Source organism: Vespa mandarinia, chromosome 7, assembly GCF_050613455.1.
Source record: "Vespa mandarinia isolate Hongniang chromosome 7, ASM5061345v1, whole genome shotgun sequence".
NCBI lineage: Eukaryota > Metazoa > Arthropoda > Insecta > Hymenoptera > Vespidae > Vespa > Vespa mandarinia.
In genome coordinates, this window is record NC_140816.1 from 4,915,957 (window position 1) to 4,930,535 (window position 14,579).

Here is a 14,579-nt window from a genome sequence, read left to right on the forward strand (position 1 = left end):
GATAAGCATCATTTTCAAGCGGTATAATAATCATTAAGTCTGCTTATACGCTTATTCATCTCTTTTTCACTTTGGTATTTACATCAGTTATGCTTGGATACTGTCCAAAAAAAAATTTATAGAATTTTATATTATCTGTTCATATATGCACATATCTTTTAAAATAAAGTCATAAAAGAAGATAAGTATTGTTAACTATACTCCTTGTATAGATTTGATAATTTTAATATTAAAGAATATATAATTATATTTCTGTACAGATATGTGCTTAATGACAAATTCAGCTGTCCTTTTGATACTTTTGGACAGCAGTGTTTTCAAACCAATATGTAATTAAAAATGTAAAAAACGCAAAGAATAGCGAGTCAAATTTTTGTTGACTCAAATTCTGACTTACGATGTTCTCTAAAAATCTTATTGTAAAAACATTGATTTGCAAAATATAGGAGGTGATAGAAATGATGACAAATCTAGGAAAGGGAATGGTTCCTTGTAAAAAAAAAAAAAAAAAGAAAAAAAAAAAAAAAGAAAAAAAAAAGAAAAAAGAAAAAAAATAAAACAAATATTCAAATAATAAATTTTCTTAATATAAATCTTTATTTTGGAGAGAAATGGCTTTGTTTTAGAACATGCATGTACTTCAATTCAAACTAATAGCATATATAGATAATAATAATGCATTGACATCTACATTTCTGATATTCTTCTTAAATAATTATATAACAAAACAAAAGGATACACCTCTTAAATTTTACAATTGAATCAAGTTATGTATGTTCTAAGTTTTCAAAGTCATTTTTCCCGAAAATTAAGAGATCTTTACATTTACATCAAAAAAGTTTTATCGTATATTTTCAAGCTATTTTTTTTCACAAGGAACCAGCAATATTATCATCCAATTCCTGTTTTCACTACAGCTACTTCCAATTCTTGGAGAAGAAAATCTTCTACTGTAGTATGGTTTATAATATTTCAAAATTTGATGAAATATTATGAATAGAATAATTACAAAAAATGTAAATATCATTCGTATTATTTTCTAAACAATCTTTTATATCTACATCGTGGATGCAGAAGAAAATAATATATTTTTTAAAATCATACCTCAATTCTAGAGTGATAATTAAAAATATATTGAATAATACATTGCATTCCAAATTGTCTCCAATTTTGCAAAAATTTTTTTTATATTTGAGATTTAAATCTTTTTTAATATTTCAGATGGAATATAGAAATACGATTATTATCTAAAAATTAAGAGTTAATTACATATATTGTTTAATTATAGTTACATCTTATGATGTAATAGAGAATCATTTCAAGGTCCTTTGTTTTCATTAACCATACTAAGAGAGAATTTTCTTCTTTTAATACATAATTTTCATTCATACTAAAAATTCTCTTCTCATCCCTTCTACATTCTCGATAACAGCATTCAAACTGTTAAGTTTGTCTTATCGCTGTAACCTATGACATAACTATATTTTATATGATGCAACGCCCTCCTTTTGTACTTTCATAGTACAAAGTAATTTCTGAATAATTTTATTCCGATGGTCCTTGACCCCATCTCGACTTTGTCCTTGGAGTTTTAACTGCAGGAGATGAACTATCATCTTCGCATACTTTTCGTTTTACACTTAACACAATACCACTTTTATGAGCGTACTTCGATCGCGGCATCATTTTTGACATGCTGTCCATTGTCGGTGGTGTTGAAGGAAATGCAGGAAAATCTTCATCTTCAAGACCCGGTGGTTTTGGTTGTTCAGGTGCGAAGGTCTTCTTAAATGAGGTTTCCACATGAGCAATGGGAGGTGACAACATAGGCTGATGAAGCGTAGGAGACGCTGTCAAATTACCACATTGCGTAGACGGAACAGGAGATGTTTGCGTTATTAAATTTGTTCCAGAAGGCGTTATAGGTGATATAGGCACATTGGGTACAGTAGATACTGCCGATGCTGCTGCGACAGCGGCTAATTCCTCTTCAGCTTTTCTTATCAGATCTAAATCACTGAGTGAACTCAGTGTACTTTTGCTTTCTTTCGAAAGAGCAGTCTGTGGAACAGCATCCGTGAAAGGTGCCTTTTCGGAATTTCCTTTGCCTAAATTTGGTCCTTTGGCTTGAGAAGGTGAAGAGTATTTTTCTGAATTTTGATAAACCGTAGAATTAACGGTAGTCAAAAATGTAGCACTAGGCTTAGATGGTAGATAAGGATCCACTTTTGAGGATTCTTGTCGTTTAACGTTCGCAAGTATCTCTTGTAAATTTGGCGGTATTGTTATATCCGAAACTTTATCGAGAATTGGTTGGGCAAATTTCGAAATTCCTGGAGGTGGTGGTGTAAACGAACGTGTATCAGATGGGCTATAAGCTTCTTCGGAATCCTTTGTATTAGGAGGATCTAATCCCAAACCCTGAAAATAAAGGAAAATCGTTATATTTTATAAATATTATAAAAAATCAGAAATTTATAACGTACGTACAAAGAAAGCCATTGATATCAAGCTACATAGACTATATAAGAAAGATTAAAGTGTCTTTTGTTTAACGAAATTAAAAATAATTCTTTTATATCACGTTAAATAAATGATATGCATTTACATATACACATTATACTATTATATAATAAAAATAAGAACTAATATTTCTGTATCAATAATTTTTTGTAAGAATACACATTGATATATGATGACGATTGCATAATACATTTTATTCTGTACATTATAATTTAATGAAATTATAATTGAAAAAAAAAAAAAAAAAAAAAAAAAAAAAAAAAAGAAAAAGAAAAAAAAAAGAAAAAAAAATCTACGCAGCTTGAGGATAGGAATAGGATGCCATGAATAGATGCAAACAGTTTATTTACAATGGGGTAATAGGAGAAACAGTAACAATTGCATTTAAAAAAAAATATAATTATCAGTGCTCTCACCGGCAGAGTAGGTGTCGTGTCATTGAGAAACGAAGAGCTAATGTTTTGTATTTGTTGTTTTTGTTCTTCTATTTGTCTATTTAATTCATCCATCTTTCTCTGTAATTCTGTAGAATTTTTTGCCGATGATAATACATCTGTAGTATCGTGTATAACCGTTTGTGTATTCGTAACATCTTCATCCATTTCACCTGGACTGTAAGGTTCATCGCCATCGTCATCTAGCGTTTTAAGTGGTGACGGCATTAAATCAATCTTCGAAGATAATTCCGGTACAATTTTACATATTGCAGCACTATCTATTACTGATTTTGACATCCCGATATGTGCCTTATTTAAAGTTTCTAAAGTCATTTGCGTTACTGCTTGTTTATCTTTAATGGTATCGGTTGCACTTGCTTTATATCCCATAGGAGAGGCTGGTGGTGTAGTAGAAGTTTTATCTTTCGAAGTACCCACTAATGGTGGCGTATAACTACGATCGGGATCTTTTTTCTGTATTTTTGCTGCAACTACCGGAGGTATAGTGGTCAAACGTTTCTTTCTATTGCGTACTATAATACCAAGAAGCAAATGCGGTCTATTTTCTTCAAAACCAGGACCGGTGAGAGGTAATAAAACTCGCGGTATTGTGCTTTGGTTTGAAAAGGGCATTATATAAAAATCTTTTATATTTTTGGAAACATTACCAACGACGCCTAATCGACTTCTACTATTTAAATAACTGTATAAAGTTATATAAGGAATCTTTTCCTCGTCGTTCGCTGCCGTTAACCTTATAACAAGAATTTCTTTAGATCCTGTCTTCTTCATCTTCGAAATGTAATCCCATACAGTTTCATGACTTATTCTACCAACAACATCTACTGTATCTGGAAGATCGTTCATTAGATCCCTGGCATGACCACTCACTTCTTGAGCCGTAATAAAAAACTTAGCAACATCCACCATGTTAACAAATCCTCGCCAGACTGTTTGCCATGATGTTTTCGAAATATCCTTTTCTATCTCCGGATCGGTATATCTTTCGGGTTCTTCATTAATGTCCGGTGTTTTGATCGTAACTGTAGAACTTGGTTCTCTATCAGATACATCAGAATCATTACCATCTATGGTATTTGTAGTAGCTTCATCTTCTATATGCCTCCACAAACGATCCTCTATCGGTTTATCGGCTATGGGTGGTGTAGGCTCTTTCTTCTTTTCTATTTCTTTTTTACGTCCTTGTTCTTTTTTATCTCCATTCTTTCCTTCCTTCAACGATTCATTACGATTCCGCATTTTCGTCCAACCACCTTTATGCTTTTCTTTCTCATTTTGATACTTTTCCTTTTCCCTCTCTCTATCCTTAATCTTTTCTCTATCTTTATTTCTTTGTTTATCCTTGTCCTTCTCGCGTTCCTTATCTTTCTCTCGTCTACTCTCCTTACTTTTAGCCTTTCTATCCCTACTTCGTTCTCTCGCCTTACTATAATCCCTATCTCGTTTGTGACGATGTCTGCTTCTACTCGTACTCCTTTCTCGTCCTTCCTTATCCCTTAATCTTCCACCATCTCTGGTACCTTCCCGTTCTTTATCCTTTTTCCTACCCTCCTCGCCATTCTTCGATCTTTTCATTTCGGACGTTAATTTTATTCTCTCTCCGTCTTCTCTTTCCTTACTCGTATCGATAGAACTAATACTGTCACCACTGTTCAAAGCGGTCACTATATCTTGCACCGGTGTTTTCGGATCCACTAAACCAATACCACCGTCATTTTCTATAATCTGTTCGCCTTTATGTGTTTTTACCACTATAGACTTTGCTTGTGCCATTAAATCTAATTCATTTTTCTTAATCATCTCTAATTGATGTTTAGTCTCTTTTTCTCGCCACTCGGCTAATTCTTGACTAGCCATTTCGTCTGGGCTTAATCTTACAACCGCGTCCGGAGCTAATGATTTATCAGCAATTTTTCTAAATAATGTTAAATTCTTTGTATCTTTTATATTGAATACAAGACTCCTGTATTTAGCTTTATACTTTGCCCCTGTATCTTTGAAATATTTGTACATTTCTATTTCTATATTAAAAGCTAAATCAGCGATTTCATCGTCGGATAGCTTTAAATCTTCCGTTTCTTTTATACGACTTGACAAAAGCTCTGTCAATGTTTTTCGAATGTTCAATCGTATTGGTTCAGTTTCAGGCTTCTTAACAATTGGTACTTTAACCTGTTGTTTCGGTTGGGGCGTTAGCACCTTTACTTCTTGTTTCTTATTCTGTGCTTGTTTCTGTGTAGTCGTTCCTTGTGCTTTTGCTTGAGGCGATGATGCGGGTCTTATAGTCGTTTGTTTTAAAATCAAATTGCCCTTACTCGTAGTATCAAGAAAAGTTTGTTTAAGTTGATGCGGTTTATTGTGCAATGTACTTGTTTGTGGTTGTTGTGCACCAGCAATCGTCGTAATTTTTTTACTACTAGCTATTAAAATCGTTTGTTTAGAACCTGGTATATTGGTATAAACCATTTTTGGTATTGCTTGTGCTTTAGCAGCTAATAATTGCGGAGATTTTCCAGGTTTGTTTAATCGTTGTGCAGGTAAAACCGTAACCGTTTTCCCTCCTATTTCTACTTGGCTAAGACTATCCGCTCGTACAGCCTCGAAGGTTGGATTTTCTTTCAACCATGTCTTTAAATTCGATCTTTTAGGTGCTTCCGTACCTGTAAGGAGTCTTCCAGTTCTTCTTTCAAAAACGATTACTCTGGCATCCGCCTTTGCTTTGGCTATTCCCAAAGGCGATTGTTTTAATGTCTTTGAATTGGAACTCGTTGCCACAGGTTTGTCCTTAGTTAATGTTTCTTGGGCATGTGCAAGGATACATGCATCCGAACAATAAATACTAGAATTCCTAGCTTCTTTTTTGCATACTACGCATTGAGTGGTACCTGAAATTCGTACAATATTATGATCGTGAGACGATGCAGAAGATAACGGTGCATCTTTTGTTGGGGAAAGAGAATGCTGGGATGTTTCTTCCTCCATCAAGGATGAAGAATCCTCCATAAACGAATTTTGCCGTTGTCTCTCTCTTCCTGACATTAACTGCGTATTTATTTTCACTTTATTGTCATCTGCCTTTTTCTTTAAACAATTAGGACAAACCCATTCTATACCTTTCTCTTCCATTTGTTGTCCCATTGCTTTACTGACGTGTACGCATTTTCCATGGAACCAATCTTCGCAAACATCGCAACATATCATAAAACGATTATTATGGGGTCGCTTACAAATACACCACAATCTATCAGGGTCGTCTTCTGAATCTGAATTTTCCTCTTCTTCGTCATCCTCATCATCATCGTCTTCATTTTGCTCACTTATATTTAATCTTAGATCTTCTTTACGTTCTAAATGACTTTGAACAGTTGGTGATTCATATTTCTCAGGTTTCTTGATAGGTTCTGGAGTCCTTTGCACAACAATTTCTGATTTTGCTTGTAATCGTTTGCTCCTTGTTGCTGGAGCCTCTATTGGTGGTAAAGTTATTACACGTCCGCCACGAACTATTTGTATAGGTTCTTTATCATCTCTAATATTTTTTTTCGTTACTTCAGGTATAATATTTGTTGATATTTGTGCCCCTGTATCTAGTGATTTAGTTGTTAACTCCTGATTAATTGTTGTTTCCCGTGAAGAAACATGTGTAGGAGTTGATGTTAATGACGTAGATGGTACAGATTGATCTACCAAAGGAGCCTAAAAAAGAAAACCATTAAATGAATATCACCTTATTAATATTAAAACTCTGTGAAGATAATAAATATATATATAAAAAAAAAAAACCAGCATACATGATCTCCTAAATCAACTCCAAGTTCTTCTTGTAATAATAATGCTTCTGCTAGTAACTCCTCATCATGTTTATTGGCTTCCATTTCTAATGTAGCTAAAAGATGTTCTTCCCCTTCTATGCCACCTTTAATAATTAAATATATTATAAATAATTTTGTAACATAGACATGATGCATATTATATACATTGTATACATTATTGTAAACTTCTTATAAAACAATTTATCAAAACTCTTGACAATATTAAAAATTATGTTTCCTGTCGAATATCATAAATGTTATTTTACATTTGTTTGTGTAACTTTATGAAAAGAATTTCATTGATGGCATGATAACGAAACTTACTATGTTTAGTGATAATATGATTTGGCACAGTAGGTAGTGCCATGGCTTGATCAATCATTTGTGATGAGGTAGTAACTAAGAAAATATAATATTTTTAAATAAATATAAATATTATTCGAGAGACGAAACTAAAAATGTACAAAACAAAATGAGGAAAAGGAGATTGTATTTCCTAACTGAAGAATAAGAATTTTCTTGGTGTTACACGTACTTAAGGATGGTTGTAATTCCTCATCTGGATCTGCCTTTGAATCTGTTTTTTGAGTTTCGTTTTCTCCTTTCAATACATTTTCCGTCACATTTTCAATACTTGAATGATGTTCGACTTGAGATACGTCTTCTTCTAACGTATTTGTTATCAAAGTTTTCGTTGTATATTCTGAATCTGAACTTTGTGTTATGTTTGAAGTCGTAGTGGTAACATTTGTTGAACTTATTATTTGTGTCCCTTGAGCAGATGATTTAGCAATTCCACAGGCAATAGTTGAACTTGGCATAGTGGCAATTAAAGAAGATACCGTATTGTCGGCATTTTTTGGATCATTGTTTGAACCGACACGACGAATAATGTCAGGTGCAGAAAATAATGCCGGACCTAAAGTATCTGCCACAAATCCTGGAGATTTCTTATGTTCTTTACGCGAATGTTTCTTCATGTCTAAAAGATGCATGAAATTTATTTTAATTATTAATATACATATATAATATACCAGATATATTTAAATATCTGAAAATGAAATAATATATAAATATAATAAACTACCAAATATGATACTAACTGTCTACGTTTTTAATTTCTACAATTTTTGCATTATCACTTTCTGTTTTAGCAATAATATCTATCATTTTTTCAGATTTTCTTCTTTCTCTTTTTATTTCAGAAGGCTTCACTTTTACTGCCATGACAGATGTAATAGATTTGCCTTGTTGTTGCAATCCTTGATATTGTTGTATTGGAGATGTTTGTAATAATGTTGCCTTTTCTTGGGCAGGTGGTGTACTCGACACAACTGGCTTTGGTGCGATCGGTACATGCATTAATTTTCCATCTTTCGTTGATATAAATTTCGTCTGTACTTGATTCAAAAATTTGCCTTTTGGAAGAATCATTGGTTTTTTTACATCTATGTTCTTGAGCTCATTCGTTTTCATCACAACTTGTTTTTGTACAAGAGTTAATTTTTGATTATTTCTTCCTTGACCTGGCTTTGTTAAAATCATATCACCTTTGATCATATTGCTATTAATTAGATTTGCTTTCACTTGATTTGTTGTTTGTAGGGGTTTCTCTATATTGATTGCAGTTTCACTTGTAGTGAGTGACGCCTGTGTATGTTGCGTTTCATCTCTTTTTCTAACACCAAATGTTTTGAATTGTCTTCTACCTCTGACAGAACCGTGTGCTCCTGATAAAATTAAATATTTAGTAATCTTTTTTAATAAATTGAAACTATCAATAATTATTAAATAGTATCAATGCTTTTTTAATCACTAAATTCATTATTATTTATTGTATATAGATTTAAAAAAATTATCATGCTTACCCATTTTATCCTCCTTATCAGGAGTTTTCATTGCACTAACAGCAGCAGCCATTTCCATATCTAAACGACGCACTTGTTCTATATCCATATGTTTATTTGAGTTTCTTCTTCGTCCACCTGTCATGTAGCCACCCCTAGTGGTAAGACCTTTTCGTCCACCTCTGGCTCTGACTCCTCCTCTCCTTGGACCTCGAGGACCAAAATCAGAATCATTGTCTGATGGAGGTTCTGATTCAGAAGACTCTGAAGGTGAGGCACTACCTTCTTCCTCTTCTTCTTCGTCATGAGATAATCGATGTGCTATATAAGAAACATTTTATTATACTAGGTAAAATTATGATAGTGTATAATAGGTAAAATATTATATAAGGATATCAGTAATAAAAATTTATTTATTAGGAACATGATTAAATCAGTATGACAATATAATCTCCAATATGAGAATTTATTAACAGTAATAAATAGCATGCTTAGATTTTTACAGACTCTTTTTTGTAGATTAATTTCACCTTTAGACATCGAGTGTCCTGCTGATTTAGATACCCCAGGTGAATTCCCAGCTGATCGAAGAGTAGAAGTGGTAGGAGTAAGTGGATTTTTGCGAGGACGACCAACTGGCTTCCCCTAAAATAATATATCGTAAAAAGAAAAATAACTACATTTCAAGAAATTGTCACTTACAGTTTTAGTAGTTGATTTCACTTTTTCTATTTCATTGGGTGGTGATGACATTGTTGACACTGTTGACGGAGAAGAAGGATGTGTATATTGTATATCACTGGAAGATGGATAATTTGTCAATGAATCTTTTGGTTTAGAATCAGGTAACTTATTCGTATAGCAATGATCCAGTTCTACACTATATTTTATTGACTTTTGCTGTTCCTCTATGGACAACATATCTAAAAAATGCAATAATTAAATAATTTGTTAATAAAATAATCATATTGTTAATATATATCCCATTAAATTATAGCATCAACAAACCAAGCATTGCAGTAACATTTTCGCCCAAGATTTGTTTCGCTTCCTCACTTTGAAGAGCAGTTTCCAATCTTTCCAATTGTTCAGGATCCATTTCCATAAAAGGATCAACCAGTCCAGTTGCATCTGTACTTGTTGCATTACCTATTGGCGTAATGCTTGAAGATGTAAAAGTTGGTGGATCTACTGTCAATGTTATATCGCCATTGTTAGCACCTGGTTCACTTTGTCCCAATCTTACTACACTAACATTCGCATTTGATTGGTTCACTGAAAATATATATAGAAATATTTATCAATAAATATATAATGTGTCTTTAATGTGATAATTGATATTTGATTTTCAAGGAACTTTATATTACCAAATTGTATAAGAAGAATATATAGTTCAATCTATGTATTAATACAAATGTAAAGTGTCAATGAAAATCTAAACAAAGTTAATAAACATTAATTATTTAGTTAGTATATATTAATATTAACATATTTGGTGAATATTATAAAAAGAAATAAGAGCCATTAATGAATAATAAACAGGCTAAAACAAAGTAATGTTTAAACTGTTTACATATTTGAACAATTACTTACTTATTAAATTTTGTAGTGTTTCTTGATCTACTGATATTGTGCCATCATCATTAACTACAATAATCAATGTGTCATCCTGTTTCTGAGTTTCTTTTTCTTGCGGCTCGACGATATAAGAGCTAGACATGTTTTCAGTTCTGAAGAACGAAATAAGAATTATCAAGAATATTATACAATTAATTAAATGTGAACTTAAATATCCGCCCGTTTATCGTTACGACAATAAGGTTATGTTTAACATCTATAGAGGTAGAATTGATTAGAAATGATAATATCTACATTGGTACGACAGGCACGACTTCCACAAGTATATATTATTTCACTTCTATTATAGTTTCATCTTAATACGTAAAATGAAAGTAAATAGTGCGATAGTAAAGAAGTACATACATAAAATCATAAAATGATAAAATGAATCCTGGAATCTGTCGTTCTCTCAAAATCTACGATAGTTTTCACGCAACATATAAGCTTATCGCGATAACCCAATTATAATCCACCGTTCGTTTTTTCCCAAACCAAATAAATAATACCGCCAACGACAAACGGGCAGCCATTTTGTTTAATCCATCATACACAGCGCCGTACGAAAGTGTCGGTTGCGCGTTACAGCTCACTTACCATCCGCGTATTCCCATTCACGGAATTAATTGAAACTTTAGTCTTTCTTCGAAGAGTTGCTTCCCGACGAATTTGTCACGAGAGCACTCCACTTCGTCGATAAACCGCGCTTTTTTTAGCGAGACATTCTGCCCGACGATCTACCTCAACTATGCGCATACAGACGCTGCGCGCTTCGCGTTGCGCAACGAGACGAACGAAACGAACAAGCTTTGCGCGGGTAGAGACGCAAGATGCATGAATACGAAGATAGGCCGTTCCTTTCCTTTGTCAGAAAGAGAAGAAGATATACGTGAACTTACGTTCTGCCCTCTATACGTATGCGCCACCTATCATCGTATCTTTTATAATATGCCAAACAATATTTTCTGTACACAAAATTTTATATCCCGTATCGTTATAATTAGATAATATCGATTTAATTGTCTTTCAAATATTACTGTAATATAGAAGTGAAATACTATTCTATATACACAGACATGACTTTTTTTTCTCAATTAACGTCCCATCGCTATAAATTAGATAGATATAAATTAAGGTCAATGGGATATATTGCCACAGTAAATACATCACCATACGTATCAAATTTATGAAACTTTTATTCGTTTAAATAATATCATACCATTCCGATCGAAATTCCTTTCGTTCGGTAAACTTTTCTCCCGATATTGTGAGGCTGTGTCATACCAAGTGCGTTTTTCTTTTGGTATTAACAAAAAATCAAGAATATTATTAGCTAATCTTGGAATAATAGGAGACAATACCAAAGTGGATATTCTTACGCTCTCTAATGCGACAGAAATAACAGCCTTGAGCTCCATAAGAGAATCTTGGTTATCTAATTTTTTGCTTAGTAACCATGGCTTATGATATTCTATCATTTGATTTACCATACGTAATGCAGCCATGGTTACATCTACTACATTATGTAGATTATACTCTTCATAATGGGATCGTGTATTATCACCCAAGCATTCTGTGATCTTTATGGTTTGTATAGCTATATCTGATTTTAAAACATAAGCAAACTCCATTGGATTAGGAACTTCTCCCCATGGATTAATAATTTTTCCTGTACACCGGCTAATCAAATTACCTAATGTATCAGCAAGTTCAGCATTTATTGTTCTTAGGATTTTATTGTCACTATAATCTATTAAAATAGAAAAGTTTATTTTTTTTTCTTTTATTTTTTATTATAGATTAGAATGACATATTGATTCAAATTATAAACTTACTTGCATCGCTATAAGGCACAGCTTCTCTTAAGATGAAATATCTTAAACCCTCTTCTGTAAAATTATTAGCTGCTTCAAAAGGTGAAATAACATTACCCTTTGATTTAGACATTTTTCTATCATCAACCGTCCAATGTCCATGACACAGTAATGTTTGAGGAGGTTCAAGTCCTGCAGCTATTAAAAATGCTGGCCAGTATATGCCATGAAATTTTAATATATCTTTACCAATAATCTAAATTTCATATTAATAAAATTAATATTAAAAATATATATATATATATATATTTTTTTTTCTTATTAAGTTTTACAAGATACATCATATGTAGCATACCTGCAAACTTGGTGGCCAAAATTGCTTGTATGTATCATTTGGATAACCCAATACAGTTAAATAATTTATTAATGCTTCTAACCAAACATATACGGACTGATTTTTGTTTTGAGGCGTTGGAATACTCCAAGGAACCCTACTTGTAGGTCTTGATATACTTAAGTCATGCAAATCTATATCTTCTTCTATCCACTTACTTAAAATCTTATGATATTTTGCAGGTTGTACAGTAGTTTCTATATAATAAAAGAATACTTTTCAATATGAAATTATAATTTTCATAATTTCTTGTATGTAATTTCATACTCCTTTTTATCCAATATTTCAATTCATCTTGTAAAGTACTTAATCTGAATTTGTAATTGTTTTCTTCTGTCCACTCTACAGGGTGACCAGATTCTTTAGAGACTTTAATTGTTTTACCAGATGCATCTGTTATTTCATCTAATTCTATATCTGTAAGAAATGCTTCGTCCGATGTACAATACCATCCCGAATATTTTCCTAAATAAATATATCCTCTTGTATCCAAAACATTCTAAAAATGTATGTATGTATGTTTGTAACGAGATTAACATTACTTATATAATAATTAGTCTTTCTTTATGAGATTTATATCAAAGAAATATAACAACCCAAAAATGATGCACTGCCTCGAGATGACGTTGTTCTGTGGTACGAATAAATGCAGAATAATTCACAGAAAATTTATCGCACATTTCCTTGAATTGTTTTGAAATTTTTGTACAATAATCTGATGTTGGAATCTTAGCTAAATTTGCAGCAGTTTCTACTTTATTACCATGCTCATCTGTACCAGTGCTTAAAAATGTGGAATGACCAAGCATGGATCTGTATCTTGTTATACAATCTGCTAAAGTTGCACTATACAAATGTCCAATATGTGGAGCTGACATAAATATAAAAGATGTAAATAAAGACATTATACAAAGTTATTGGACAACATAATATTTTATGTACCTGCATTAACATAAAATATTGGCGTACTGATATAAACATTTTTAAGTATATCACTTGTGTAATGCCTTTGTAAAATTCTGTTTCGTGACACTTGTAATTCTATTGGTAAAAATCGAGCTATTCCTAATGACTTCATGATTTCATAATTTTTTTGCGATAAAGATATTTTTAATCAATATAAAAATGAAAATATCTCACGATGAATAACCTCTGAGAGAACTAGACACAATTTCCTCTCTCAACATGATCATACATGTGCGCACGCAGATTTAAGGTACCGAATGAAAAATTTTAACGAAGATGATAAAAAGAGAAGACAAAAAGAAAAAAAAGAAAAATGGAAAGATTCAAGAACTATCTTAAAATGATCTGTTTTCGTATCAATTAAAATAGAATCGGAAGTATGCCAGGTGACGTTCGAAAATAATTCTTCATTCTGATATCACAATAATCGCATAAAAATTATTTATAAATTACAAAAATTACGATAAAAAGTTAAAAAATAATGAATTATTCCGAATACGAAATCATTTTGATCAACGATTAAGGAGAAATGCAATTTGGCTCTTATTAATTTTCCTTTCTTGTTGAAAGTAGGGAAATTAAAGAGAGTATGGGAAAGCTTGAAAAAACATCAATGTTTTGTAGACGTATGTATATTGGTTGATGGTACCGTTGCTGTGACTGGTGCTGCCAGGCAACAATCATTCGTAAGAAACATGCGCGAGTTTCAAGTCCTATGGCAAAGTAGGAAAATTGCTGCGTGTTAGAGCCGGACACGGGTTCTCCTACCTTATGCCAGTAGCACCCCTTCATTCGAAGGGGTGGTAGACGTTAATTTCTTCTGACGGTTGATTGTACTAGTGCGCGTTCGAACGATCGTCATTAAAAGGCCGCGCGAATAAGTGGATTATTTTCCACCGTTGAAAAATCATCTACACTATTTAATATCATGGTGAGTAAAATGCTATGTCGAAATTTATTTTCGAATTTTTTACACATATATCGGACTCGACTACTCGTACAGAAAATTTCTTTGAAAATTTTCATATTAAGCATGCACGCCTACGCCAATGCATTTGAACTATTATTTTTCTTTTTTTCGTAATTATTTAACTTTCATTTCGTATGTCTGTTATTGTTGACTTTCAAAACAAAAAAGAAAAAAAAAA

General features: G+C 32.4%; 2 protein-coding genes across 4 annotated transcripts; both read right to left on the bottom strand.

The window, feature by feature from the left end:
* Window positions 1-613: 613 nt before the first annotated feature.
* pps (protein partner of snf) lies at window positions 614-11,084 on the bottom strand. Of its 3 annotated transcripts, none has more exons than XM_035863829.2 (12): window positions 10,624-10,821; window positions 10,234-10,370; window positions 9,649-9,915; window positions 9,343-9,563; window positions 9,171-9,285; window positions 8,662-8,961; window positions 7,897-8,523; window positions 7,329-7,775; window positions 7,118-7,192; window positions 6,773-6,897; window positions 2,940-6,677; window positions 614-2,421 (listed from the first exon to the last, which is right to left on the bottom strand). In XM_035863829.2, the coding sequence occupies exons 2-12, from the start codon at window positions 10,358-10,360 to the stop codon at window positions 1,546-1,548; spliced, it is 6,918 nt and encodes a 2,305-aa protein (XP_035719722.2). In that variant the 5' UTR covers window positions 10,361-10,370; window positions 10,624-10,821; the 3' UTR covers window positions 614-1,545. The 3 variants fall into 3 exon arrangements, with proteins under 3 accessions (XP_035719722.2, XP_035719721.2, XP_035719723.2); XM_035863828.2 differs by lacking the exon at window positions 10,624-10,821 and adding an exon at window positions 10,855-11,084 and having other exon boundaries at window positions 615-2,421; XM_035863830.2 differs by lacking the exons at window positions 7,118-7,192; window positions 10,624-10,821 and adding an exon at window positions 10,855-11,084 and having other exon boundaries at window positions 615-2,421.
* Window positions 11,085-11,433: 349 nt separating this feature from the next.
* Window positions 11,434-14,024, bottom strand: MetRS-m (Methionyl-tRNA synthetase, mitochondrial). The gene is made up of 6 exons (XM_035863836.2): window positions 13,408-14,024; window positions 13,062-13,336; window positions 12,733-12,964; window positions 12,427-12,662; window positions 12,093-12,327; window positions 11,434-12,007 (listed from the first exon to the last, which is right to left on the bottom strand). Exons 1-6 carry the CDS (start codon window positions 13,541-13,543, stop codon window positions 11,442-11,444), a joined length of 1,680 nt encoding a protein of 559 aa, XP_035719729.1. The 5' UTR covers window positions 13,544-14,024; the 3' UTR covers window positions 11,434-11,441.
* Between the last annotated feature and the right edge of the window lie 555 nt (window positions 14,025-14,579).

Excerpts from the sequence above, each read along its gene's own strand:
- pps (XM_035863829.2), bottom strand. The coding sequence starts at position 10,360 with ATGTCTAGCTCTTATATCGTCGAGCCGCAAGAAAAAGAAACTCAGAAA. Across the intron at positions 9,286-9,342 it reads TGAAATCAACTACTAAAACT|GGGAAGCCAGTTGGTCGTCC; the intron begins GTAAGTGACAAT and ends ATATTATTTTAG. Across the intron at positions 8,962-9,170 it reads AGGACACTCGATGTCTAAAG|CACATCGATTATCTCATGAC; the intron begins GTGAAATTAATC and ends TTTCTTATATAG.
- MetRS-m (XM_035863836.2), bottom strand. The coding sequence starts at position 13,543 with ATGAAGTCATTAGGAATAGCTCGATTTTTACCAATAGAATTACAAGTG. Across the intron at positions 12,965-13,061 it reads AGGCAGTGCATCATTTTTGG|AATGTTTTGGATACAAGAGG; the intron begins GTTGTTATATTT and ends ATACATTTTTAG. Across the intron at positions 12,008-12,092 it reads TGTGCCTTATAGCGATGCAA|ATTATAGTGACAATAAAATC; the intron begins GTAAGTTTATAA and ends CTATTTTAATAG.